At 37.9% G+C, this 26,740-nt stretch overlaps 1 protein-coding gene across 6 annotated transcripts in view; it reads left to right on the top strand.

Annotated features, from left to right (window-relative positions):
• The window catches only part of LRRIQ1 (leucine rich repeats and IQ motif containing 1), a 157,618-nt gene extending 136,673 nt beyond the window's left edge, over nucleotides 1-20,945 (top strand). For 2 of the 6 annotated variants that reach the window (XM_074941953.1, XM_074941950.1), the window contains 2 exons: nucleotides 4,363-4,483; nucleotides 20,775-20,935. In XM_074941953.1, coding sequence (XP_074798054.1) covers nucleotides 4,363-4,483; nucleotides 20,775-20,911 — 258 coding nt within the window. In that variant the 3' untranslated portion in view covers nucleotides 20,912-20,935. Of the gene's footprint in view, nucleotides 1-4,362; nucleotides 4,484-6,312; nucleotides 6,405-17,342; nucleotides 17,403-20,774 lie in introns of those variants that run through there. The other 4 variants (XM_074941954.1, XM_074941955.1, XM_074941951.1 and 1 more) reach the window with 4 other exon arrangements.
• Nucleotides 20,946-26,740: the final 5,795 nt, after the last annotated feature.

Here is a 26,740-nt window from a genome sequence, read left to right as displayed (position 1 = left end):
CAATACAGATAGACTTTCCTGTGGAGTCAAAAAAATTCCAATTAATTTGAAAGGATGTTTTATAAAATAAGGCCAAGGGTGAAATAGGGAAAAAAGTTAAATATAGTGTCATGAATTCAGGTGAGATGCTTACCTCCATTGTTCTTAAAAAAAAAAAAAATGTGTTGGACTCCTGCTGTGCATCTTGGACCTGATCCAAAGTCTACTGAAATCAATGGGACTATTTCCATTGACTTCTGTGGGCTTTGGATTAGGCCGCTTCCGGGTGCTGGATGAAACTTTGTTCTGTAGTAAAGAATTTTTAAAAGCTAATATTTTGATTGACCATCTTTTGATGTGATTATTCTTATCTTTATTTTAGCCTGCAGAGTAAGAAATATTAATAGTCATAAAGCCAGCAACCCTTATTAAATCCGGTGTAAATGTGTCTGTAAGAGAGGGATGCATTCTCAAAAGGTTTGTTGGTGGACAAATTGGAGCCCCACAGAATGGATACTTGTTTAAATTACTGAATCATTGGTTTCCAGCCAATGGGAGCTGCAGGGGCAGTGCTTGCAGGCGTGGGCAGTGCATGGAGACCTGCTCCCCCGCCCCACCAGGGACATGCAGAGACATGCCATGGTGCCAGCAGCTGGCCACTTCCGGGAGTGGTGTGGGGCCATGGCATGAAGGCAGCCTGCCTGAGCACCCCACTATGCTGCCAGCCAAGAACCGCCTGTGGTAAGCACCTCCTGGCCAGAGCCTGCACCTCACACCCCCTCTTGGACCCCAACCCCACGCCCAAGGTCAGAACTGCCTCCTGCACCCAAACTCGCACCCAGACCCTGCACCCACTCCTGTACCCCAATCCCCTCTCCAGCCCAGAGACCCCTCCTGAACCAAACTCCCTCCCAGAGCCCTTCCCTTCTCCTGCACCCCAACATAAATTTCATAGGAATGTGCGGCCCATGACGACTTAGCAAAATTTGTGGAGTGGCCCCCCTGCCAAAATTATTGTCCGCCCCTTCCCTAGAGGATGAGAGTCTGTACTTTAGAGTTTATAACAGCTCCAGCAAGAAATTGCAATAATGGGGAAGGTGTCTGGAAAAGTGAGAGAACAAAAAATAAAGGAACAATTTGTGCATTGTGGGTTGAGGAGCCCAAGGCTTGATCCCACAACTTTCTCTAACATGGGGTTCTCTGAAGTTTTAAATCTTGAATAGAAATGTAACTACATGAAAATACACTCCACTCACAGCTCATTAATTCCTCGTCTCCGGGAGCTCCAAGACCAGGAGCTCTTATACTGTGACTCCACAACTTCACAGATAAGGAGAAAATCCTAATAGCACTGCAGAGACCGGGGGGGGGGGGGGTGTTGTATTTTAGTGTTTCTCCCCAGTTACATCTTTAAGTAAATCCTCTTTTATCTGGCAGTGCTAAAGGTCACAAAGGCAATGTGGTGTAGACAGTCTACAAATCCTGCAAAATAGCAGCTTTCATTTGACAGAAGGAGATTGAGGTGTGAGGATATGAAAAAGCATGATACTCACAAAATAAAACCAATCACTCTGTCTCTCAGAGAATGAGTTAATGCCAGGTTTATTCCATTTCATGCATGCTCTCTTGCTTGCACTCTGTTAACATGGAGGTGGATTCATTTTCTTTCTCTTTTCTAAATCTTGTCTATCGTTTTACCCTGCTTCTGAAATTTCCTTTTACACATCATTGATACCTGTCAGTATTTAGTTGCAGTTTGAATGGAGATTACAATGGCCATTTTTTACAATGATACCTTTTACCTGTCCAGCTCAAGTCAGGAATTTAATACTTACAGGTTGCTCTCTAGTCAATGACTATTGTCTCTTTTATGTCTCTCTGACATAAGGTACTATTACTTTTCTCACAATGGTGTCCAGCCTGAGCAGGTTAGGTTTTATTTCTTTGGTACTTGTCATATCATAAGTCTCCTAATTTTCCTCTCATCCATAGAATCTGCTTAAAACCCAAAATTTTAATTGTAGAGCCCCTCCCTCTTTTGAAATAGCGGTTTAGGCCCCCTTTACATATTGTAAACAAGCTAAAAAGGACACCACCCTTCTTCGTTTCCTTTGCAGGTTGCCTTTAAAACCTCCATCTTACACAATGTTTTTTTCAAGGACAAGATGGTGCTCCCAACACAGCCTGAATTCCTTCCTAAGTTGGTGATGGTGTCCCACCTTCATTAGTCAATATCCCTTTTCATGTCATTCCTTTACTCACATCTGGTGCGGTGAAGACCGTCTTCACAAGATCAATGTAAAAAAAGCCCCTGAGCTTTTGTCTGGAGCAGACTTCATTTCTCAGAAAGTCATCACAAAGGCTGTGAGAAATCTCAGTTCTTGTGCTGTTTTGAATGCAAAGACTGTTGAAATCTATCTTGCATTATCGTGGCTGCTAGACTCCACAGAGGAAGGAGGGAGGATCAAGAGCTGTGGTTTACCTGACTTGGGCATGATAGCACCAAGGATGGTACAACAGCCTTTCTCTCTCTGCACTGAGGCACAATAACTTTGAGTTCCTGCTGAGGATCCCTACAAGCTGACACATATTGTCATAATTGAGCCCAAAATGTGTATACACATACATACATGTGTGAGTGTGTGTGTTTTTATATAGTAATAATGTAACATAAAATTGCTACTGTTCAAGATGTATGTTTACTGTGTTTATCGTCTCACACTTCCTATTGCAGTTCTTTTTCTTTGACATATCTGCAGCAGTTTAGTCTCCCAGAATGGAAATCTATCAAAATAGGTATTTTCAGAGAAGAAATAATTACTTTTCTATCATTGTTTTCATTGAGGAGGTACATCTTGACAGATTACCACTCCCCACCAAAATGGGGACTCTGAAATTTGAGTATACGTATATTGTTCATATGCTTTTGTTTTAGAAATATATCACTCCCTACTAGAAAGAGAACTGACAATAAAAGCACAGTGGACTGTCTAGGTCCCTAAGCATAGGTGTTGCAGGATATTCCCTGCTTGGATTAATATCTCAGATCTTCTACCTAAGGGAATTCTCATTAAGTACATGTAGGTTCAAGCTCCTAAAAGTGTTATCTATGGACTGTGGTATCTTCCAGGTCAGTGTTTCTATGCCATGCTGCATGAGCCCCCAAGATCAAGAACCCAATGCTAAAATGAGAGAACATTTCAATTTTATGTTATTGTATTTAGGTTCATATATCCTGTCCATCACCAACATGTACTGGCATTAGAAAAGGTTCAGAAAAGGGCAACTATAATGATTAGGGGTTGGAACAGATCCCATATGAGGAGAGATTAAAGAGGCTAGGAAAAGAGCTTGGAAAAGAGGAGACTAAGGGGGGATATGATAGAGGTATATAAAATCATGAGTGGTGTGGAGAAAGTGAATAAGGAAAAGTTATTTACTTGTTCCCATAATATAAGAACTAGGGGCCACCAATGAAATTAATGGGCAGCAGGTTTAAAACAAATAAAAGGAAGTTCTTCTTCACTCAGCGCACAGTCAACCTGTGGAACTCCTTGCCCGAGGAGGTTGTGAAGGCTAGGACTATAACAGGGTTTAAAAGAGAACTAGATAAATTCATGGAAGTTAAGTCCATTAATGGCTATTAGCCAGGATGGGTAAGGAATGGTGTCCCTAGCCACTGTTTGTCAGAGAGTGGAAAGGGATGGCAGGAGAGAGATCACTTGATCGTTACCTGTTAGGTTCACTCCCTCTGGGGCACCTGGCATTGGCCACTGTCGGTAGACAGGATACTGGGCTGGAGGACCTTTGGTCTGACCCAGTATGGCCATTCTTATGTACCACCATTGCATGCCAGAAGATTATAATTAATATAATACTCAAAGTATAATTTAAATGCTCTTTGATGGCCATGGTTAAGTAGCAAACCACTAAAAGATGAAATTACTTACTGCATGCTTGATTGATAGAATTGATACTTGCCCTGGATAAAACATAAATATTGCAGAAAATAATTTGATATGACATTTCTGGCATTCAGCTATGACTTAAATTATAGACTGGTCAGTAAATGATCTTAAGCTGTTTAAGGTTTCATCAGCTGTCTGCAAGATTGATTTTCTTCAAAATTACTGTACTGAAAAGTTTTCTTTTGTTGTTGTACTGACTCAGATCGCAAACCACAATTTTAAGATCAGCTCTTATTTACAAAAATGCTTTGACATAGTGCATTTGTTCAGCCGAGGCAGCAATAAAGGACTGTGGTATCATTTTGAAGAAGGTTGTTTGACAGAGTCTGTTTGTTTATTTGAGGAATGTGAGCTGCATTCAGAAAATGTCATATTTTGTTTCATGATTGTGTACATTCTCTCCCACTGCTCCCAGGCAAGCCCTGTAAGCAGAGAAGACGCGGATTTAGACCTTATTTCCATGATCAGTGGAAGTGCTTTGACTCAGAACAGAGAAAAAAATAATCAGCCACACAGACACTCAGCAGGATCTTCAAGTAAGTTGTGGTTTCTTTCAATATTCACTTTAAAATGAGTTGATGGAATTGCCTGTCTAACTGCATTCTCATATAGACGGGATAGGATGCCAGCCTTTGGAATGTCTAGTAACATGTATATTTGATTCTTTCTTACTTGAAACTTTCCCTTTATGTTTTACATATTTATTTATAATGCTAAATCACTTCAAAAAATTAACATCATTAGATTTTTGTCTGTTAGTTAATTGTAACCTGTGATTCTCCTGTAAACTATACCAAATCCTTTGATCATTCATTTCCTAAAAAACAGATTTTTGTCTAACTCTTTAATTATGAAAGGAAAGTTTTGTACTTCTAAAGAATTGATTTCTTGTCTTTCTTCCATAAAAGTTCATTAAAAATATTTAGGGAAAGTTGATTTCTATAACCACCCAGATGCCAGTACATATGTCCCAATCAAGGCACGTATTGCCATGAATTCAGTTATTAAATTGGGATGGAGATAGTGATGACTGTTGGACTCTAATAGCAAATGGTATTTTCAGAGTTCTGGGGAAACTTTATCACTGTTTAAATGTCATAGAAATAAACAAGGGAATCAACACTGGAAATAAAGGTTCTAATTATTAAAAATCATAAAAAACTTAACTTTTTAAGCTTAAAGTTTTGCTTTGCATAGTAAAACTAATTGAGGAAAATTGGGGAATCATCTGTTGTGTAATATATTATATTTCATATGCTATTTATACTTTTGGATGTAGATTTTGGAAAATGTGACTTTCAAGTGTAAGTGAAATTCAGGTGAAAAAAAAGACCGCATAGGAAGTGTAAGGGATATTAAAAGACGAAGGCAGATTTGTGTAGTTCAGTAGTACTGTATAACTAGTGGAGTTCATTGAGATTGTTCATATCGTAAAATAGGTGATTTCAACAAAAAGTAAATCAAATTGCTGGTTTTAGAAATTTTGATCAGACTGTTACCATTGACATTAATATTGACTGTTCAGTTTAAATGAACTTGAACCAAAGTCCAATAAACTGATGTCCTAAAAGAAAAAAAGTAGATATAAAACCATAAGGAATACTTTTTGTAATCTATATTTTGCTACTATAATTAAAAAACGTTTAAAACAAAGGGTGAAATGAGGATACAGCTGGAATACAGTCAGTCAGAAAATCCACTAAGGGCAAAAAAACCCAAAAAAACATTGCATCTAATCCTACACTAAGTTAAATTGATGGCAAAAGTCCCACTGAGATGAAAGGAAGTAGGGTTGAGCCCACTGTGCTCATAAGTGTACAGAGATACAAAGTCCTGTAATGAACACTTGAATGAATTGTTCATAAATAAATACATGTATAATGAATGCATCTTATCTATAATTCAGTTAAAAAAACTTCATAAATGCAGCGTATCTTGAACAATATATATGGAGAAACCTTGACTCACATATAAAGATGAAAAGTGGGTGTCTGTTTTATTAAATAATACAACATATAACAATTGTGGCCTACGTTGTAATCCTAGCCCTATGTGACCATCCTGATAAACATCGGGGGGAGGGGCATGTATCACCTTCATCCCCCGGATAGCCATGTAACTTTTTCCCAAAGTGGGAATTGGGCGCAAAGGGGAGGACAGACACCACCACCACCACGCAAACAAGTGGACAGGAAGGAACAAAATGTTGGCAGAGCCGTATTGTGTTTGGGGGTGTGTGAGACAGGGGTGGGGTATGCTGTGAGTGGCAGTAGGCCCCTCCCTTGCCATCCTCCCTTGCACAACCCAGGAACTCAGGGAGAATTGTAATTCAGAGTAGTGCCCTTGATTTCTGTCTTTGTTACAGATTTCAGAAGACTATTCATAAGAAAGGCATACAAAACCAAGATTGTGTGTATGTGTGTGATGTTAATTCCAGTATAGACAAAAATACAAGTTAGAGTCTCTCTGCTTGTCCCCATTTGCCATCCTTCATTCACAACCCTCCATTGGCTCAAGTGAGTACCCTGTTCCATGGTCACATTTATTGTAGCTGAATACTATATTGAATTCAGAAACACGTGGGGTCTTGGAGTCAGAAAGGCAAAATTCTCTCTCAACTTGTCTTTCCTACCTTGCTCTCTGCCCCTCCTCCCTCACCTACTCCTGCTACACGTCACAGCCCCTCACATCTTGCCATTATGCTTCCATGAGCCATCTTTCTCTTCCTTTTATTTTCGCTTTCTCTCTTATATCCCCTCTTTCTTTCTTTCTTTCCCACACCATGTTTTCATATTTTCCTGTTCTTCTCCTGCAAGGGGTGTGGTGGGGCAGGTAGCTGGTGCTCCCATTATGCCTCTGCAGTGCGGCACAAAGAAAAGGAGCTCTGATTAGGATCAATGAGAACTATGAGGAACAGCCTCTTCAGCACATATTGCAATCCAAGCAGCTCTGTGTCCTCAAGACAGAGATGCAATTCACTGAGATCTAGAACTCAGAACTAAAATCTGAGACAGTGACAGCCAAAATGAGACTGTTAGCAAAGTTCCTACTGGAGAAGGGAGCTCAAGTTCTCAGCTGTTCTCTTTCCCCATCCCTCCCTTTCCTGGTCAAGGAAGCCCAATGACTCATTTCTCTCTTTCTACCATGTACTCTCCCAGGCAGGGGGTGGATAAGGGAAATGCAGTAGAACAGTATATCTCAACTTTAGTAAGGCATCTGATATGGTGCCACATAATATACTCATAAAGAAAATTGAGTGCTGTGGATTAAATGGAGCCACTGCACTACAACAAGCTAAAACATCAACAGAAAGAACAGGGATATAAGAACTGCCATATTGGATCGGACTAGTGGTCTGTTTTTTTCGGTATCCTGTCTCTGCCACCGGCCAGCACTAGCTGCTTCAGAAGAAGGTACAGGAAACTTTGAAGTGGTCAGTTATTGGATAACCTGCCCCCAGGAAAAATTTCATCACAACCCAATTAGTTAGAGCTTGACTTGTGCTCTGAAACATGAGGGTTTATATCCCTTTGAAAACTCTTGGCTGTTAATTTTTGTGTTTTTTTAATCATTGCTATTATACCTCTGGGTGTTCTCATTATCCACATAAATGTTCAATCCATTTTGAATTTTGTGAAGGTGTTGACCTCAGTGACATCTTGTGGCAGAGAATTCTGAAAGCAAAATGGAATATTGTGTTAAAAACAAAACGTTTATGATTATTAAATATTCAGCCTTTCAATTTCATTTCCTATCCCCTTATATTTGTATTAAGAGACAGGGTGAATAAGTAGCCAGTATATCTTCTCAATTACCTTAATTAGTCTGTGTGCCTTTAGCAGTGATTATTAGTGATATATTGTCAAATAGTCATGCAAAGTTCAGGTATGGTTCCAATACTAATTAATATTTTAATTAATGTCAGGAACTTTGCAGTAAATAGCACAGTAACCAAGCTTGTAGATCATTTTTATGTAAGACTGTTAACATTCTAGGTGCCTAGGTAATGCAAAATTGTGGATGGGATTTTTTAGAGAGAATTAGAATATAGTATAGCTTTGACAAATTGGAAGGATAGACTAAAATACTTACACCAGTGCCCAGTTTGTGGTCATATAGTGCAAGACCTGATCACCGTGACCTGTTTTCAATCTCCTCCTCCCTCTTTCTGTCACTATGACTCTTCTTGTGGTTTTGACTTCCAATGCTAATTATCCCTAAATCTGCCTCTACTCCAGACCTCTCCCCACTCCAACCAGTCTTGCACTTTTAAATGTCTCTCTGACCTCTCTTCTGCAGTGTCCAGCCACCAGCTCCATTTTTCGTAATTTAAACATATCCTTTTTTTCTCCTAATCGCTGGCCTTCTCGTCCTTTATTTCCATTCTCCTCCTTGTTTCTGAGGCCTATAATTTTGTTGTTATCTTTTAGAGTGGAATTTCCAAAAGCACATGTATGATTTAGAATTGAAAATCAATGGGACTTGTGCTCTTAAATCACACAGGTGCTTTTCAGTATCTCACCTTTAATTCTTACCTCTCCTCCTCCGCACATGCTAATCTCTCGCTGAGTCACTGATTTAGGAAAGCATCACTTCTCAGGCAAGGAAGCTTGCCTTAATCAGATACCTAAATCCCGGCACTTCTTCCTTATCATTCTTTTCCGAATCTACCCTTGACTTATCATCTCCACTGCTAAACCTTTATACATTCCCTGGTCACCTCTCACCTAGATTACTTCACTACTACATCACTATATTGTGAAATTAAGTTCATCATGATTAATGAAGCATTTGTATACTACTGTGGTAAGACTACAAAAAACCCTCTAGTTAAATTAACTAATTAAATAAACAGTAAGCTTTTACTGTCCAGTCTCCTGGCTCCAGCTGCCCCTCCTCCAATCTATACAAAATTCTGCTGAAAAAATCATCTTCCTTTTCCTCCTCTCTGGTAGAGTCTTCCCTCCTTGTTTCCCGTCATTGCATCCTATATTCTAGCACTTCATGATCACTTAGCAAATCTTCTACATTGTTGTCACCTATGAGGCCTTTTACATCTTGTCCTCACCTACATTTCTGCTTCTTCCTACTCCTCCACGCTACCCACTCCCTGAGCTCCACCCAGTTTCATTTGAAGGTTGTGAGCCGTCTGTCATGCTACCTCCTACACCAAGAAAGCTCTTACTGTCCATCCTATTCCTTCAAACCCCTCCTTAATCCACTTCTTTAACCAGTTCCTCAGCGTTAGTAATCTCCAGACTGTCATTCCAGAAATGTAGTCTTCTGTATCATCTTTATCTTTATTTTGCTGCTAGCAGTCTGTAAACTCATGGGGCAGGAAACATTTTATTTCTGAGCTAAATCCCAATGTCTTTACTCATATTTTACTGATTCTATATTTAGCTAACTCCCATTGACTCCAGTGATAATATGCCTCAGTATAAAAATGGACCAGGGATCTCCATATTTCACCTTGTATCTTTAAAGAGATATATAAACTTACAACAGTATAAAAATGTTTATTAATAGTAATAAAATGCACAAAAGGCAAAGCTGCCATGGAAACCTTAATTCTGTGTATCCTAGCTTTTGTCTGCTCAACCAGCTGGAGAAGTACAGGAGCATCAATGTTCTGGACCCTCAGAGGAGACAGCATTAGATACAGCCACCCTTATGTAATTGATTTACTCTAGCCAGTAGAACTATAGCATGCAAATTAATGAGTGAGGAATAGTGATGAATGATTGAGTTGTCTCTGATATCACGGTGACACAAAAGAATGACATGAATCATTGAATTGGCTCTGATTGTAATACGTTTCAAACAACAGTAATTAATGAAGTTGCTTAATTACAAACTTTTTCAATTGTGCCTTTTTCCAGGTTTTTTCAATTAGATTTGACTGTATGGAGAGTTTAAAGGATTAATAACAAGCCATTGGAGAAGCCTGAAAGATTCTGAAACTCAACCTAATTTTGTAATGAATTTTTTAAGGGATCATTTTAAATTAATATTAACTGCTTAACAGCTTACTTGAAAATAGCCATAAAATTCACTCTTCACTCACAGATTAAGTGCTGTAAATTTGGAGAAGATATAGTGTATCTGTCATCCAGAATAAAGTCTTTAACCCTAGCCTTGCATTAAATTGAACCCTACCTTACTCTAGAATCACAACTACTGCCACCATAATTAGGAGTAAGGTAGATATCTTCTGTAGGCTTATAGCTAGCTGAAATGTCCACATATATTTTGGCAGGCCTGCAATCCATCAAACAGAGGACATGATGGGAGAACAGACAGCTGTGCAAACTTTAAGTGTGAGATGACTGGGAAATGTTCTACTATTCTGACATGCTTGAAGTCTTGATAAATGTTGTTATACCTAGTAGTATGGCATGGACACCTATTGAAAAGTCTGATCATTTTAAATATACTTTTAAAGTGGAGAACACGTCATAGTAATAATTATTTATTTATATGTATAACATCCCTGTATATTTAGGGCTGTATTGTACTCTGAGCTATAATCCAAATACAGACTTTCCAAATATGTACTTTTTCAACTGTGACTCATATAATATTGATACTTTTTATTCAAGATATAATTAAGAATAAAACAATATCAGCTATGAACAGAAGTTATATAATGTTACTTTAGTTATTATTGAGTTTATTAAGGTGTTTTTAAAGCATAATGTGTGAAAAAACACAACACAATAGAACTTATTTGCACAAAATCTGAGAGATATAGAAAACTGATTTTCTGCGTATAGCAAATGAATTGTATTGTTGGGCTATATTATAGCTACTTGGGAGACACTGTGGTCTAGTAAGAAAAGTATTGGAGTGGGACTCTGTCACTACCTGCTAGGTAAATTTTGGCAAGTCACTTCCCCGCTCTATACCTCAGTCTCTGCATATGTAAAATGGGGATAATAATACTGACCAAATATGTAAAGTGTACTGATAGCTACTTATGAAAACTTGATAGTATTATTTTGTTAACTACCAAGAGTAGTATGTGAGAAAAGGAGCAAGTAAGTACTAATTATATATTTCTTGCTCATTGATGAGTTAACTAAACTGCTTAGAACCTCCATGTCAAGACAAGGGTAGGTCCTACAAATGGATCCACCCAGGCATATCCCTGCATCACAGAGAACCCCATTTAAAGCCAATGGAGCTCTGTACCAGTGCACATCCATCTGCACGATCAAGGCCTTTCTTGGCAAAAATAAACCCATGGCCAGACACATGAGGCGAGTGATGTACTTACCAGCAAAAGAAAGCAAAGTTGGTTGGTCAGACTGTAGGTGTATCAGCTTTGACAGTTTCGTTATTTTCTCTAACTTTTTTCTGGATATATTAAATGACAAAAGTGCAGTATTACTCTCAAGTAGTAATATTTAAAATTTGACAGAGCATCATAAAATAAATTGGCACAATGAATTAAAGATTCATGAAAGTGAAATGGGCTTTCTTTTCAAAAATTTTCTTTAGAGTTAAGCCAGGGTGCTGGAACAATTTGTACAATGGGGGTGCTGAGAGCCATTGAACAAAACTGTAAACCCTATATGATGGAAATCACTCCAAGCCAGGGAGTGTGGCAGCATCAGCCCCGCACCCCTAGATCCAGCGCCTGTGGCCCCATGCCTACAAGTGAAGTGATTCAGCATGCCTAGAATCTTGTATGTCCTCCTGGAGCCCCATTGACTTTAATGTGCAGGTGCAGGGATCCTCCCACATGCAGCCACTTACAAGATAAGGAGCTTAGGTTTGATTCTAGTAAAGAATCACAGTAATAATGGGACAGAGTGAAAAGCTGGACTTCTGGGTCTAATTTTGATTCTGCTGAAGTCAGTGGCAAAACTCTCATTAACTTCAGAGGGACCAAGATTTCACCCATAATTCATTAATACCCTAATAATAAAGCCTATTTATTGCATTCCTTTAATAAAGTGCTTAATCTGTTTTTGGGATACATATTTTGTTGGGAAAGCCCTAGAAATAATGCATACATAAATATTGTTTTCACCTATGAGACATATATATCAGATATAGAGACAGACATAGATCTATAATTAAACTCAAAAACTACATTAAAAGAACATTATTAAGGTTAAAAAGTCAAACACTCAAAAGTTAGGAAATGCCAGAATTAAGGTGCCTGTGCAACCTTAATTTGGCTCCCTTGTGCGTATTCATTATGATGGTCTAGTTAAATGATTACATACTGTATTTTTTTCAACAAGACCCCTGTGCACAGAATGGACAGTGCTCATTTAATAGGCAGCTATACAATATTTTGTTTTATCCTTATTGCTCAGTGTGTGGCCCAGGCCTTATTTATTGCACACTATTCAAACCCTGCTCTGAAGAGAGAATTATTATTTTCCATATGGGCTTTTCTGTGGCGCTCATTTCTATAGTACAGGGGTGGCCAAACCCATGTGACTCTTTTACAGTTAAAGTGCAGCTTGCGGAGCCCCGCTATGTCCCCCGTTCTCTGCCTACCAGACTTAGCGGGGAGCTCAGGGCTTCTGCCCTGTGGTGGGTCACAGGGCTTCAGCCCCATGGGAGGCACCTGCCAGAGATCAGGGCTTCAGCCCCACTCTTGCTGAAGCCTGAAGGCCAGGCAGGCTAAAGCCCCTAGCCCCACCACCCTGCCATAGGGCAGACGCCCCAAGCCCTGGAAGGTGTGCCTGGCTCTAGAGCTTCTGAAGATTATCGTATGTGGCTCGGAGGGTCAGTAAGCTTGGCCACCGCTGCTATAGTATTGGAGTGCTTCCAGACATTAATTAATTTATCTTCACAACACCCCTGTGATAGGATGGTGGTATCCCCACTTTACAGGTGGGGAACTGAGGCAAAAAGACTTAGGTCAAAAGTATCCACTAATTTTTGGCACCCAATTTGAGATACTTACCTCCTGTTTTTTCTCAGAGCAAGTAATATAATATAGCACTTAATACGTTCAAAGCACAGCTCTCATTGACTTCAGTTGCAGCTGTGAGTGCTCAGCACTTTGCAGTTCAAACTTCCGGGTGGGAAGTCCGGCACCCAGAAAAGGAGGAACACAACTAATGACCACCTCTGAAAAGTTTGATTTAAGTGACTTGCCTAGCATCACACAGTAACTTAGTGACAGAGGTAGAGAGAGAATCGAATTCTCCAGGGCAACATTCAGTGTCTTAACCATGAGACTGTACTTCTCTTCCTGCAGTCCCCTGTCTCATTTACTACACACCTTCCATCTTCTACAACAAATGGACAGGGGTCCTACAAACAAAAGCCTCCTTTATTACACGGTGCTGATTTATCTCCACAGCAGGTCCACCATATGCACTGAATGAGGCAGGAGTCTGATGGAAAAAATAGCATTTGTGCTTGTAATTGAAGACTGTTTCATAATCCGTGTATACATGCGGAAATGAATTAAGATCACAAAGGGAACCTTAATTCTGGTATTTCCTAATTTTGCGTGCTTGACTTTGCAATATTAATCGTGTTGTTTTAATGTAGTTTTTGGTATGGAATTTTCTAGGTTTTTAAATAAGCAAACTGAAAAAACAGAAATTCCATCATGTAACATATTGACATCCACTTGAGTGATTATTAAGGCTGGAACCTTTAGATCCACCACACAGACCTCTGTCACTTGAGCTAACTGAGTAAAATAGCCTGTACTCATCCTCTATCTGAATTAGCACCCACTTTGCCAGTGGGTTTTATTGATATTTACTGATTTCAGAGGAATGGTGAGATACAGGAATCTAGGGCTTCATTTCAGGCTCTGGAGAGGAGTGTGCTCTAATGGGCACAGACTTTTCTTATTTCCCCAAGCTTGACCACTTCTGCTCCTTTGCCTCCAACCTGCCCAATTCTGTCTCTTCTTCATCTGTGGCTCCTTGTCTCAGTCCCATTCTCCTCCTCTAGCCAGTCTCAGGCTCCACTCCTGAGCTTCTTATCCCAGTCCTAGTCTCCCACCACCAGTCAAAGTCTTTTTCCCACTCTCAATTCCAGTCTCCTTGCCATTTCAGTGCCAGTTCCCTCCTTCCAGCTCCTCATCCCCTCAACTTCCAGTCTCAAACCACACCCCACCACTGGCTCCCTGTCCTATTATACTGCTCCTCTCCCCACGCCCCACACACATACACACACAGTCCAGTTCTTGTTCCCTTTGCATTTGATTCAAGCAGTTTCCTATTCCATGCCTGGACCTGGCCCAACCTGCAGGAGCAGTTGTAGGGAAAGTCCTACTCAGTCCCTGAAATTCCAGACCAGAGAAGCTTAGTGGGGGCATAATCTTCTGGAATGTATCTGCAAAGCTCTAGCAAGTCTGTACTGATCATGTGTGAACTAAGATTTTTCAAAGGCTTATAACTTGGCTAAATTTGAACAGATCATGGGAATGGCAAAAGACACATCCCTAACACAAAGGCTGCCTCCTTGCTAAAATTAAAGTCCCTGCTCCATAGCATGGATGTTGCAAGAGCTGATCATATGAAAGGTCACCAGAATTAAAAAGAATCCGCCTGAGGCAGATAGCTGGCATGAAAAATTTATTTCAGCCAAAATAGGTAAAGCTTGCAAAGCAACTGAGAACATAGTCTTGTAATGGAAAGTGCCAAGCAACCTTAATATTAGTCCCTCCTGTGATTTAAAAAATGCTGTGTTTTACAGTTATTTGGAGGGAAATTGAAAAATTGGATTATTGGCTTTTTAAAACATGGTTTCATTGTATAGAAATGCCATAAGTAAATAGTTGCAATTTATGGCCCATACCCTGCAAACACTTAAACTCATGAGTATCTTTATGCATTTGAGTAGTCCTTTGGAGATCAGTGAGGGTACTCATGTGCATAAACATTTGTAGCATGCAGGCAGAAGTGACAAATATTTAAAACTAGTTGTCTTGTTTACAAAATTCAAAAATCAGGCTCCAATCCTATAAATGCGTATGCCGGTCCTTAACATGAAGTCAAGAAGACCCATACATAAAGTTTAACACTTGCATAAATGTTTGCAGGACTGGGATTTAACCGACAAAGAATATCATTAAAGATGTCATACCCCAAATCCTGTGAGGTTTTTTTCCTCATCTTTGATCTTTACACATCCCTTTCTAAATTGTATGCTTGTTAAAAGTTCTAAATGTACTGTCTCATTTATATTACAAAATCTGATAAGAGTTGTTTTTAACAGGTCTATTTTTGAGTCTGAAAAGTGGTTGAGGCTTCTTGATGCTACTGCAGAATAAGAGTGAAATAATAATATGAAGAAAATTGATCAAATTGAAAATTAGAGTTAAAGTATTAAAAAGTCATTTTGAACTGGTTTAAAAATGTATGAGACAGTGTAACTAAGATCACAATATATGTTTATTGACATACCAAATATATTATACATTGGGGGTAAAATCCTCACCCTACTCTAAAACTCCCATTGATTTCAAAAGGGCCAGAATTTTGCCCTCAGAGTTTTCTATTTATTTTCTCCCCTGATTTTTATCTATTTATAAAAAAAAAGTTTAAATGCTACAAATAATGTTCAGGAGAAGTGGCCAGTATAACTTCAATGTGGACATAAGAAACAATATTAAAAACAACTGCTGATAGACTGTAGCATCTAGCTCACCCCTAAACCTGCTGAATCTAACTCATTCGCAGAGCTTAAATTGATGTAAACGCTGTGCTGCTAAGGATTCGTTCTGGTCACTTTCATTAAAATGTTGAATTTTTCTCTCCATGCTTTCTTTTGCAGTATTTGCTGTTAAGCAATACAATATGGTAAGGACTTTGAAATGAATTATATATCCAGACAACATGTTAGGTGTATCGATGAAAATCCTATGACGTCTTAGCATACATCATGAAAATTTCTAACATAACTTGTTTAACAAAGGTTTTTTTCTAAATACCAAGAGTTTCATTCAAAGCATTTTACATATTGCATTACTTATCCAAACAGAGCATATGTAAACCTTGACATTTGTTAAAGAACCAAGGATTTAACCAAAAAAGACCAGAACAAATCATTAGCAGAAAACAGATTAAACATCAGAGAAGTGACTGCTTGAAAATATGAACACTCTAACCAAACTCAAGAGATGCTTTCAGCACATATTTAAACAAAAATATTATTTGGTATGTGCAAGCACCTGAAAATATCTTTGATACTTGGAGCTTCACATAGCCAAAAACACAGTGTTACTATAAACAAATCATTTTCAATAACAGCTTCACAATTTTAGAGGTATGAATAGTATGAGTTATTCACTTTTCTTGTTTAAGAATTGTTCATGATTTTATTCCCATCTGGCTAACTGTTACAATTTAGCACAGTCAGTGTATAATTATTCTATTTAATAGACTTGTCCAATTCTGTTTAAATGTAATACTAATCATACTTATTAACAGGGGTATTCTTGTGGTTGCCACTATGTGTAGAGTCTGACTTTGAGAAAGGGCACAAAGACAACAGCTGAAGGCCCACAGAATAGTTTTGCAATGAATAAATGCCTGACCATGCAGCTCTTACTTATGTAATTAGCCCCATTGAGATTAATGTTTGCTACAGCACCTTGAAAAATACAAAATGCTATAAAAGTGCTAGGTATTAGTTAGTAGGGATCTCTGTCTTTATCTCTGGTATCTCCAATCAATCATCTTCCTCTATCTCTCCATTCTTTCTTTGTCCCCTCTCTTGGCTGTTTAAAAAAAAACACTTTAAAATAATAATCCTGCTTGGCCTCCTGTGGCCAGAAGGAAACAAGCAGCTACAAACACATATACCAATGAGGAGGAGGAGAAGAGAAATCAGAAGAAAAGAGAAAAAATATAAATAAACAGATGAAACATAAACTGGTATTTGTTACCCATTCATTTCAGTGAGAGACTGCAGTGCAGAATTTCTGGGAATAAGTGGCGCTGTATAAGTAAGGAATACTCTCTCAGTTCAAAATGGTGTTGCCAATTCTGTAAATTCCTGTTGTACCCCTGGATCTAGACGGGACTGGAAACGTTGGAGATGATTCTCTCTTTAGTGGAACGCTTCACTCAGAGAAAAGTTTGCCCAGGTTTCTATATTGATAGCGTAGAATAAAGAGACAGATTAAATTAAAATTACAGACAGATTGACACCAAAATAACTAAATTGATTTTAATTGACATCTTTTGTTATTTCAGTGCTAGTCTGTGTATGGATGCTCATTTTGTATAAATAAGACACTCTTAATGCAAAATAAGTGCATTCGTGCACAACTTTCACAAAAGTAACTAACTGTGAATTACAACCAAAATTGTTATTTCAGGGTCAATTTGTGCGTAGACAATTCCTAGTTCTGCAGTGTCTGCCCTGCAGCTGGCTCCTCTTTCTTTTTCTTCCCCACAGGTTGTTTCTACATTCAACTCCAGGAAGGACTGGGATAAATTGGGGTACTTTTCTTACAAGGTGAACTCCTCCATTGACTACCCAGACTGCCTCTGGCATAATCACAGAATCCCAGGGCCCAGTCTTTCAATCATGATTAATGTGTAAACCAGTGGTAGTTTTCTGTGTGTAAAGCCTGCAGCATCAGTCTAGAGTAGGTATAGAAAAGAACAGTCTTCGCTATACTCCTATGCCAATCTGACTCAATTCTGTGTTCAAGGGACAATCTTTAGGTATGATGAGGTTGTTTAATCTCCCTATCCGTTCAGGCTTTAACCTGTCTGCTAAGACTGTCAGTAGCAGTAGTAATAATAATAATAATTAATACCTAGTTCTTATATACTGCTTTTCATTGATAGATCTCAAAATGCTTCACAAAGGTCAGTATCATTATTCCATTTTACAGAGTTGGGGAAGCTGAGGCACATAGAGGTGAAATGTCTTGTGTAGTTATCTTATAGCTTCCCTAAACTCTTGGGATTTCATAGTAGTTTGGTTAATCTTTCCCTTCAGAGAGTAGTTGATTTTTTTTTTTTTTTTAGCCACTAAAGAGCAATCCTTTGCACGCCATATATGGATCTTGTCAGTTACGGAGGTAGAGAATGGCTAGATAATCAGGGAGCCACAACTGGCACCCTTACGAATCCCCCTCTTTGCTTCACTGAATATAAACTCAGTGAAACAGAGAATCTGGTTATGTAGAATTTTCTGGAAACCTACAAAACCATCAAAAGACTGACTGTTTAATCCTACTCTGTGACACTGTATAACTGCATAGTCTGAGATATGATTGTCATTCTTCCCACAAGTGTAATCACAGACTGTTGGAATACCACCTGTTGTCGACACAGTTCGCAAACTCTAAAAATTATTAAATTCATATTTATTTACAAAAAAAATTAATACACATTTAAAAAAAAATATTACAATCAGAAATACAAAGTAAATTTGTGGACATTTGAAGCTGAAGTTTAGAGACTTTGGGGGCAAGAACAGTTCATGCCGTAGTATAACATGGTTCTGTCCAAATAAAAAGATATAACTCAATAATTTTGTAAAATGTTAACAATTATCTTGCAGCAAATTACACCAAACTGGAAAAAATTCTTACATTTCCATTTCAGAATATTATTTCATAGCAATGGAAATGTAGTACTGTCCGTTCCAATGAATTATGTGCGTTTATATGTGGAAAAGCAGAAAACCCTACATGCAAAGATTTCTGGAGTCCTTCCACTAGAAATCAAATTTAAACAATGTAGAAATTTAGAAGCAGCTAGTGCCATTAGTAGTTAGGGTGTGATGAATTTCAAGTTCTGCTCCACTGAATTCTGTCCCTTTTGGGTGAACTTCCAGAACCATTTTGGTATGGGGATTTTTTTTTCCACGTAAGGGATATAAAAAGGTGTGACATGGGGAAAGGAAAAAAATAATTCATGTCCCCACCTTCGCCCATTCGTATTGCTGCAGCTTATAAGAGATGTGCTGGAGAAAGCCTGTCACATACACACAATAGCGCCAACTCTTTCTTTTAGTCTAAACATGTAACAATGACTTCCTCTTTTCCACAAATAAACAAACCATGTTCCATATTCTTAATTCTTGGTGCTTTTTCTTCTTAGCAACTGTGCTTTCCAACTTCACAGTCTCTCCTTCAGTTGAGAAAGAAACTTCTTCATATTATTGTTTTATTATGCTTAATTTGAAACTTCATCAAGGAAATTATTGAATTTACCACTCTGCTGCTGTCAGCTTCGGCTGTCTTCTGGGAGTACTTTATGTCTCCAGCTAAAGAATTCCCTGAAAGTTTACAGTAAGCTTCCATTAATTATTATATACCTTAACTCCTTGCTCCCTATTAAATGTCCTGTCTGCACTAGTGACATTTTCTAAAAACTTGTTGCCATTGGTAAGGTAACAGAATGACCCAATGTTGAGAGCCCTAGTGTAGATGGGGCAACAGCTGCCACAGGCATTTTTGACACCTTATTAATTAGGTCTACTGTAAGTAGTATCAGAAAAGAATTGTGAGGAAAAATTAAATAAGAAAAATATGTATAGCTTGACTAAGCCACAACTAAAAATCGGGGATGCATAAAAAATATTTGAAGGGTCAAAATATCAAGAAGAGAGAAGTGTTATTTTGCGTAGTGCATGACAGTATAACAAGGGGTAATGGAATAAAATTAAAAGGGGTGATGGAGAGTGAATATCAGGGGAAATGTCCTGACTGTGAGATACTGTTAGACTGTAGAATAAGCTCTGAAGGGAAGTAGTGAGGGTGCCATTGCTCGGGAATTAAAACTAAATTAGGCAACACATATATAACAGTCACCAATCCTGTTTTGGCAGAGATGATATAATAGGCATTTTTCATTTCGAGTCTCCATGATTCTATGAACTACTTTAATGCAGCTAATTAAAATTGTTGAAAATAACGTATGGACTACCCAAAATGGGTAAATTAGAACAGGTTCTATTGATAATTGGCAGAAAGACACTTGTAAAATTTGGTTATGCTTGCTTAGCTTAATTCTTTGGTAATAGACACCTTAGATAACTGTATTATCTTCACCATTTTCCTCTGAGGATTTGCTACACAATGTGAGATGTGTTACACAGAATATGAGAGGATTTTACATGCCTAGTGAGAGAAAGGGAGACATTTATGTCAGTTGAAGTGTTGATTTTCTTAAAATAAAATTACATCTATGGCATTCTTTATACATTATTCTCTTGTCTATTAAATTAACCCATCTTGTCTTACGCTGCTTGTTTGTAGAAATCAGTAGTTGCATTACTTAGGTATTTGTATAGATGTTACTAAATACTGAATAATTTCATAAGATTTAAAAGTTTTGGGGGGTTATAATATCTTTTTGTCCCAGTTCTGCTTTCATCAGCACTAAGGGCAAAACTTCCTTTGACGTCACTTAGAGCAAATCTGGCCCATTGTATTTGTACTGATGTTATCAAAACAATAACTAGTTAAATAGATAAAACCTCCAAGCTTGTTCTTTGTGTGGTTACAAAACATCTTTAATTATAAGAGTGACTTGTTTCTCTAATGTATCTTGTGCATATTCTTTAAAATAATTTCAAAATGGGCAGGTAGGGAAACTTGTTTGGAAACTACATTGCCTATGTCTAATAATTTTGCAGTTTATTTTCCAAAATACTGTACTATATTTACAAAATTACTGCTACAAGCTTCTTTTAAACCTTGAAATTATTTTGAAGAAAAAGCACAAAGACAAAAGACACAAGCTATGCAAATGTATAAACTACCAAATTAGACATGTTGATGAAAGAATTTTTACTTTATTGTATTAAAAATAATCTAATTTGACTGAACTGATGACATATTTTCATGCCACTTGTTTGATTGTATAGCAAAGGACATACCTGCTTCAGAAAGAACAAACCTGGGTCCATTTCATAAAGAGCGGATATCATTTCGAGACCATCCAGTCCAGCTCAGTGGGGGATGGGGAAGTGGCAAGAAGAAGGCAAAACCTTTAAAGAATTAGTTTAAACTTCAACATGCAAAATGTGTGAAGAGCTGTTTCTTTTCAAGAGGTCTGTGATTATCAGTTATTTCAGGATTCTAGATATATGTTACCAATTAGATACAAAGTTTCAGAGAACTATGTTTGATTTATTTTACCCTGCATGTTTTGCAGGTTTTTTGTTTTGTTTTTGTTTTCTGGTGACGATATTCTATACATATCAGATTTTGTATTTGCAATTGCTTCTGTGTTCATGTGGCATGGAATACAGAATCCATTAACTTCTGTTAATATAATGTGATTTGTGGGTTTACTCATAACTAGTTTAGATGTATAAATGCAATAATAGGTCATGATTATTATTGAGGATGTATGTTAGAAACTGAAGTACTGATTTCTTATAATACAATAATAATATATGTCATGTTTATACTTATGAACTGTGTTGTGAACTCTAATGGCCAAGAATGGCACCCTGAGAAAAGTCTACATGTATATATTATTGAAGAAACAATGGAAATTCTCAGCATGTTAGAAGCTTATAAAATGCGAGTATTTGTTTCTAGTAAGATGAGAGGTGCATATGAATTCTAATGCTAAATTATGTTAGTACTGTTCTGTTGTGACGCTAAGGCAAGCTGCTAACGTTTTATACTTTCAAGGACTTCTAACATTTTTTTCAGTGAAAAGTTGAGTTCACCATCCTGAAATTTTCTCCTGTGGTAGTGTAGCATTACATCTCGAGGTCAATGATAGGCAGTCTCTATTTGTTCAAGTAATTGGTCTCATTCAAGCTAATGCACGCATGCGTAAAAGTATTGTGAGACAGCTTTAATGAAGGAAGCCTGAGAAGTACTATGTTTATCTTTAGCACGCTTGAAGTGGGTGCATAACTCTCATTGTTTTTAATAATCACTATGTTCATCCATAGACAGGACAGAAAAGGTCGTTAGATTTGTATTCCTATTTTTAAATGGTTTCTGTTTAAAAGGTGGAAATTGCTAATTGCATATAGAGAAGCAAGTCTTTGGTGTTTCCTCATCTGTTTGCCTTTGTCTCATGCTTTCTTGTGAAGCCTTAAACTGCTACAAACTGAGACTCAGTGGGAAGGCTAATGGGGCTTGAGATGTCAGTCAATAAAGAAAACATAAATTCTTATGTTGTCATTGTTTTTGGAACATGGTGTAAATTCCAGAAGACATTGTTCTGTGCGGTGTCCATCATATTGTCTTCTTTTAACATCCACAAGTTAATATGGATTGGAAGTGTTTAACTTTATCGTCTTTTACTCTGAACAATCCAAAGGAAAGCTGCATTAATACTGATGTTTAAGGACTTTTAGTATTCATATGCAAACTCATGAAGCTGATCTCTGCCTATTTAATTGCCTCGTTATTTAAAAGGAACAAAAATATTCTCTAATTAAAATCTACGTGCTAATTTCTTATTTAAATTTTGAAAAAGATAAATTGCTGCTTACTCCAGTGAGCCTGCTATTCATACTGAAGGCTAGTGTGACAGAATGCTGGAAAGTAACTGGTGAGCCTGCACTTAGGCACCAGTCAGTTCCCCTGAAAAAGGCTGATTGGGGAATATGCCACTAATTCGCTGATCAGGGTGGGAGGGCTGATGAACCTATTAGCCATGAGCTGAGGAGTATAAAAGAAGACACCGGAAGGAAGGAAGGGGAGAACCTGGGTTAGCTGATCCCAAGAATGCACTGAGATCTCAAGGAAGGGAGACTCGGTTCGTCTCTGGATACACCAGACTGTATTGGTGATGGGAATTACAAATAAATTCACACAAAATTGCTACTTACTGGACCAAATCTGAGAGGTTTCTGGGGCATCAGAGGATGGGGACACCAGTTACCTTATTCAGGATGAATAGAAATGTATCAATGGAACTGCTTATGGAGTAAGCTGCTATTCATCATAAACAAGAATATAAAATGCCCATAAGCGGTGTGTTACAGCATCCAGTTCTTTAGATGTGGACACAAATTGGTACTTACCTGATCAAGTACCTGTTTTAGATACTTAATGCTAATTTGACGATCCAGATGCATCACTGCATGCCATGTAGGTGTTCAAATTTGAAAACTATGACTACCATTATATTATCCAGGATGGCAGGAACAACCTTCTTCCATCACTGAAATAACATGAAAAAAGAAAAGGAGTACGTGTGGCACCTGAGAGACTAACAATTTTTTCTTTTTGCGGATACAGACTAATACGGCTGCTACTCTGAAACCTGAAATAACATGGTTTTCAATATGTGCAGCTGTACAGTCACTAAGTAGATTTCTGACTATATGTTTTACCTGTGTATCAGCTAAAGTAGAGGTCCGAATGTAACATCTAGCAATTCAGATTCATTATGTGATTTGACACACACCCATGGGTGTAGCAGGTGGCAATCTGCACCCCACTGCACATGTGAGAGCAGCTACAAATGAAGGGGATTTGTATTTCCAAATTCATGCTGTGTAAAAGGGAACTGTATCTACTTTCATCAGGGCAGCACTGCAGATTTTCAAAAGTTAAGAACCGTCGTCTCCAAGCATGAATAAACTGAAAACTGTTAATGGCAACTGATTTGGCATCATCATTTCAGGTGCATACTATGTGATGAGCAAAGTGGTAGTTTTGTCTTAACTGCTCTACAATGTAATCTGTGAGCAAGTACTCTGAAGTGACAGAATTTTGTAGCGAACTTCTTTGTTATAGTATTGTACTTATTCTGCTATTCCACAAATTAGCATTGTCATGGTGGTGTTTAAACAACATATCCATCCAAAAGTCAAGTATGGACTATGCCAAGATATGCTGCAGCCTTTACTACATAACGTTGCAATGTCATATCAAAGTGCACAATTTGCTTTTTCAAAGAGCCCTATTATATGATCAGAACATCAAAGAGGCACTGGGTCTGGTCAGATATGGACAAAGGTGTCTGATCCAGCTCCTGTTAAAATTAATGGAAAGACTTCCATTGATTTCAGTTGGAGTAGAATGGGACTCTTAAGGTTGTGCAAACATTTTATAGTGGAATGTACACAACTTTGTAATGTCTGATATTATGAATAATAAGTATGGATGTCTAGAGATGGCAGCATATTTATGAGACATGACATCTCTTCCACTATCAGTTGGGACCCCGTTCCTTACAACAGTCGTTTTCAACCTGTGGTCCGCTGACCCAAACTATGTCTAAGATTTCCAAAGGGGTCCTCACCTCCATTTGAAAAATTTAGAGGTCCATAAATGAAATAAAGGTTGAGAACCATAGCTTTACAACACAAAGATGTCATATGCTACTTCCTGTATACATCAGAAAATACTTCCTAGTTAGGAACATAGTCAGAGTATTTTCAATGAAAAATTTCCCAGGGACCTAGTTCTATTTTCTGAAGTCAGAACAGGAATGTGTTGAATGAGGAAAAGCTGATATAGACTAACACTGACCCTGTAAACTGAAAACCCTTCTCCTCTCCCCATTAGTGGCTTAACAAACCCAGATCCGTAAAAATCTGAGAGCATAGTCTGCTAGAAGTTCTACTTCCATATGGTGCACCAGCACTCTTAACAACAATCCATCAACGTTTCCATCTAAGGCTTTTTTTTTTCTTTGTACGTCCTATAAATCAGGAAGAAAAAATTAATGGGAATATCCACTTAAAAAGTCCTCTGATGAATGTATAGAATACATTCTCAGAAACCTAAAAATGCAGTGATTCCAAATTGGGATTGAAATGACCAACATAGAAATATACATAGAGAGGTTTGTTATAACTGTGTCATTTACCAAATCAATTTGAAAGACTTTTGAAATTTTTACATGTATTCTCCTCTGATCCAAACACTGAACTCTCTTTGCCTATCTAACTTGCAGCTACCTGATTTCCTTCAACACCATAGTATCTGAGCTCATAAAATGAGAACTTTTTTTTAACTACTTGTTTATTTAGAAAGTTTTTAACAGGTTTATAGCTATTTGAATACTGGTAATCACAACATCCTCAAATGGGGAGACTATATCCAAAATTGAACATTATTGCTTAGTTAGACTAAAATGCGTCAGTGATGCTCAAATAATCTGTGCTTGAATGACCAAGTACCATAATTATATATGCCTCTTGTTTACTCTACAGTCCATTCTGCTTGTATAGTAGACAGTAATTAAACAGTAACCTTATTTTAACTAAACACTATTCTTCAAAATGCTCTTTTCTTTTAACTGATCCCCATTTAACAAGGTGCTGCTCTATTTACAGAAAATATATTTTGGTTGATACAAAGAAAAATATTCTACAGATTTCTTTTTATGTAGGGTTGTGCTGCATTTTACCTTAATGGAGCATCATAATTAATTTTAACAGGCCTGTCCCTTAAAGGTGGATCTACTCGATGATGCTATAATTTTCAAAGATGCTCCCATAACTAGGATCCATATCAGTCCACAGATACACAGGAGCATAACTACCATTTGATTGCCTACTGCACAAATTACAGTCACTGCAAAGAATGTAGTTGATTAACAGCCCTTTGATTGCCGTGTCACAGCATAGTAAGTCATAGCAGTCATGGAAATGTGTATTTATGGAGATACATTCTTTCCTTGATGAACGCCAAAGTTACTCCTATTAGCAGTAATGGAAGCCAGGTTGTACTGGAAAACGATACCTTAAAGTGACATTGTGTAATGAGAAAAATCCTTACGAAAACTAGTTTTTATTGGATGTCCCCAATAATACAGGAGAGAACTGAACCATATTATGCATGATTAGGTTGCCAAATTTCCAATCTTAGATCAAAGCTGTTTGTACTAAACTGTACTAGCATAAAAGTCTTACACTAGCAATCTTTGTTGCTTGTTTTATTTTTTACCAGCATAAGTGGAAAAAAACAGATTATCTAATGTTAATCTTTTTAAAGACTTGTGAAAAATATTATCCTGGCTTGGCATGGGAGTTATAAACCTAGTAAGACAAGGAACCAGATTCAGTGCTGATTTACAGCCTCTGCAGGCCTAAAAATGGATAGTGGAACCCATGCCACATATCTAACTAGGATAAATTAGATGAGACTGGGATTCTCAAGGGAATTGGGCATTATTCCAGTTTAAAATAGAAAAGGAAAAATTGTCCCTTCTCACACAAGGGAAGAAAAATGGCCTTTCTGTAGGAAACTTAGGGAAAAGACCTCTAGCCCACCTGTAGATTAACAGGTTTGCAACACATCCCTCTATTCCAGCTCAAGGCTAGTGACACTGTATATCTTTTAGGTGTTGGTCTTGTGGTAGTTCCTTGCTCTGTCCCCAACTGCCCTATCTACATGTTGTGCAGGGACAAGCTGATCACAACTTGTAGCTTACACTCCTCATCCCCCCAGCTCACTCAGGCAACTCATAGTGGTGCAGAGGGCCTTGTATATGCGGTTGGGAGACTTTCTCTATAAATCCTGAAGAGCTCCTTACATTTCAGCGAACCTTGCAACTGTCTTGGAATTTCCAGTAACTTGAACAGAGACACTGTGTAATCGACCCTAATCCCCTGTTGGACAAGCCTTTTCTATGGTGATTTGAAACTGACATGAGTAAAATTGTGAAGAGGGAGCATGTATGGGTTACCTGTAGAACAACATACAAATAGATGCCTACTTATGGACAAATGACTGGACAGGTACACTTTTTGATAGTCTAGCTAAATAATGTTGTTCGGGCTGGTTAGCAAAATTCTGCCTGCCCCACTCTCCAACTAATTAAATTATTTGTGTTTTGCTGGGATTTTGGGTTGATTGGTGGTTTTGAAACTGGAGAATTTTCATTTGGTTTTCTGTATTTCCT

Source organism: Natator depressus, chromosome 1 (assembly GCF_965152275.1).
Source record: "Natator depressus isolate rNatDep1 chromosome 1, rNatDep2.hap1, whole genome shotgun sequence".
NCBI lineage: Eukaryota > Metazoa > Chordata > Testudines > Cheloniidae > Natator > Natator depressus.
Note: the sequence above shows the minus strand (reverse complement) of the source record. Positions and strands in the feature narration are given on the sequence as shown.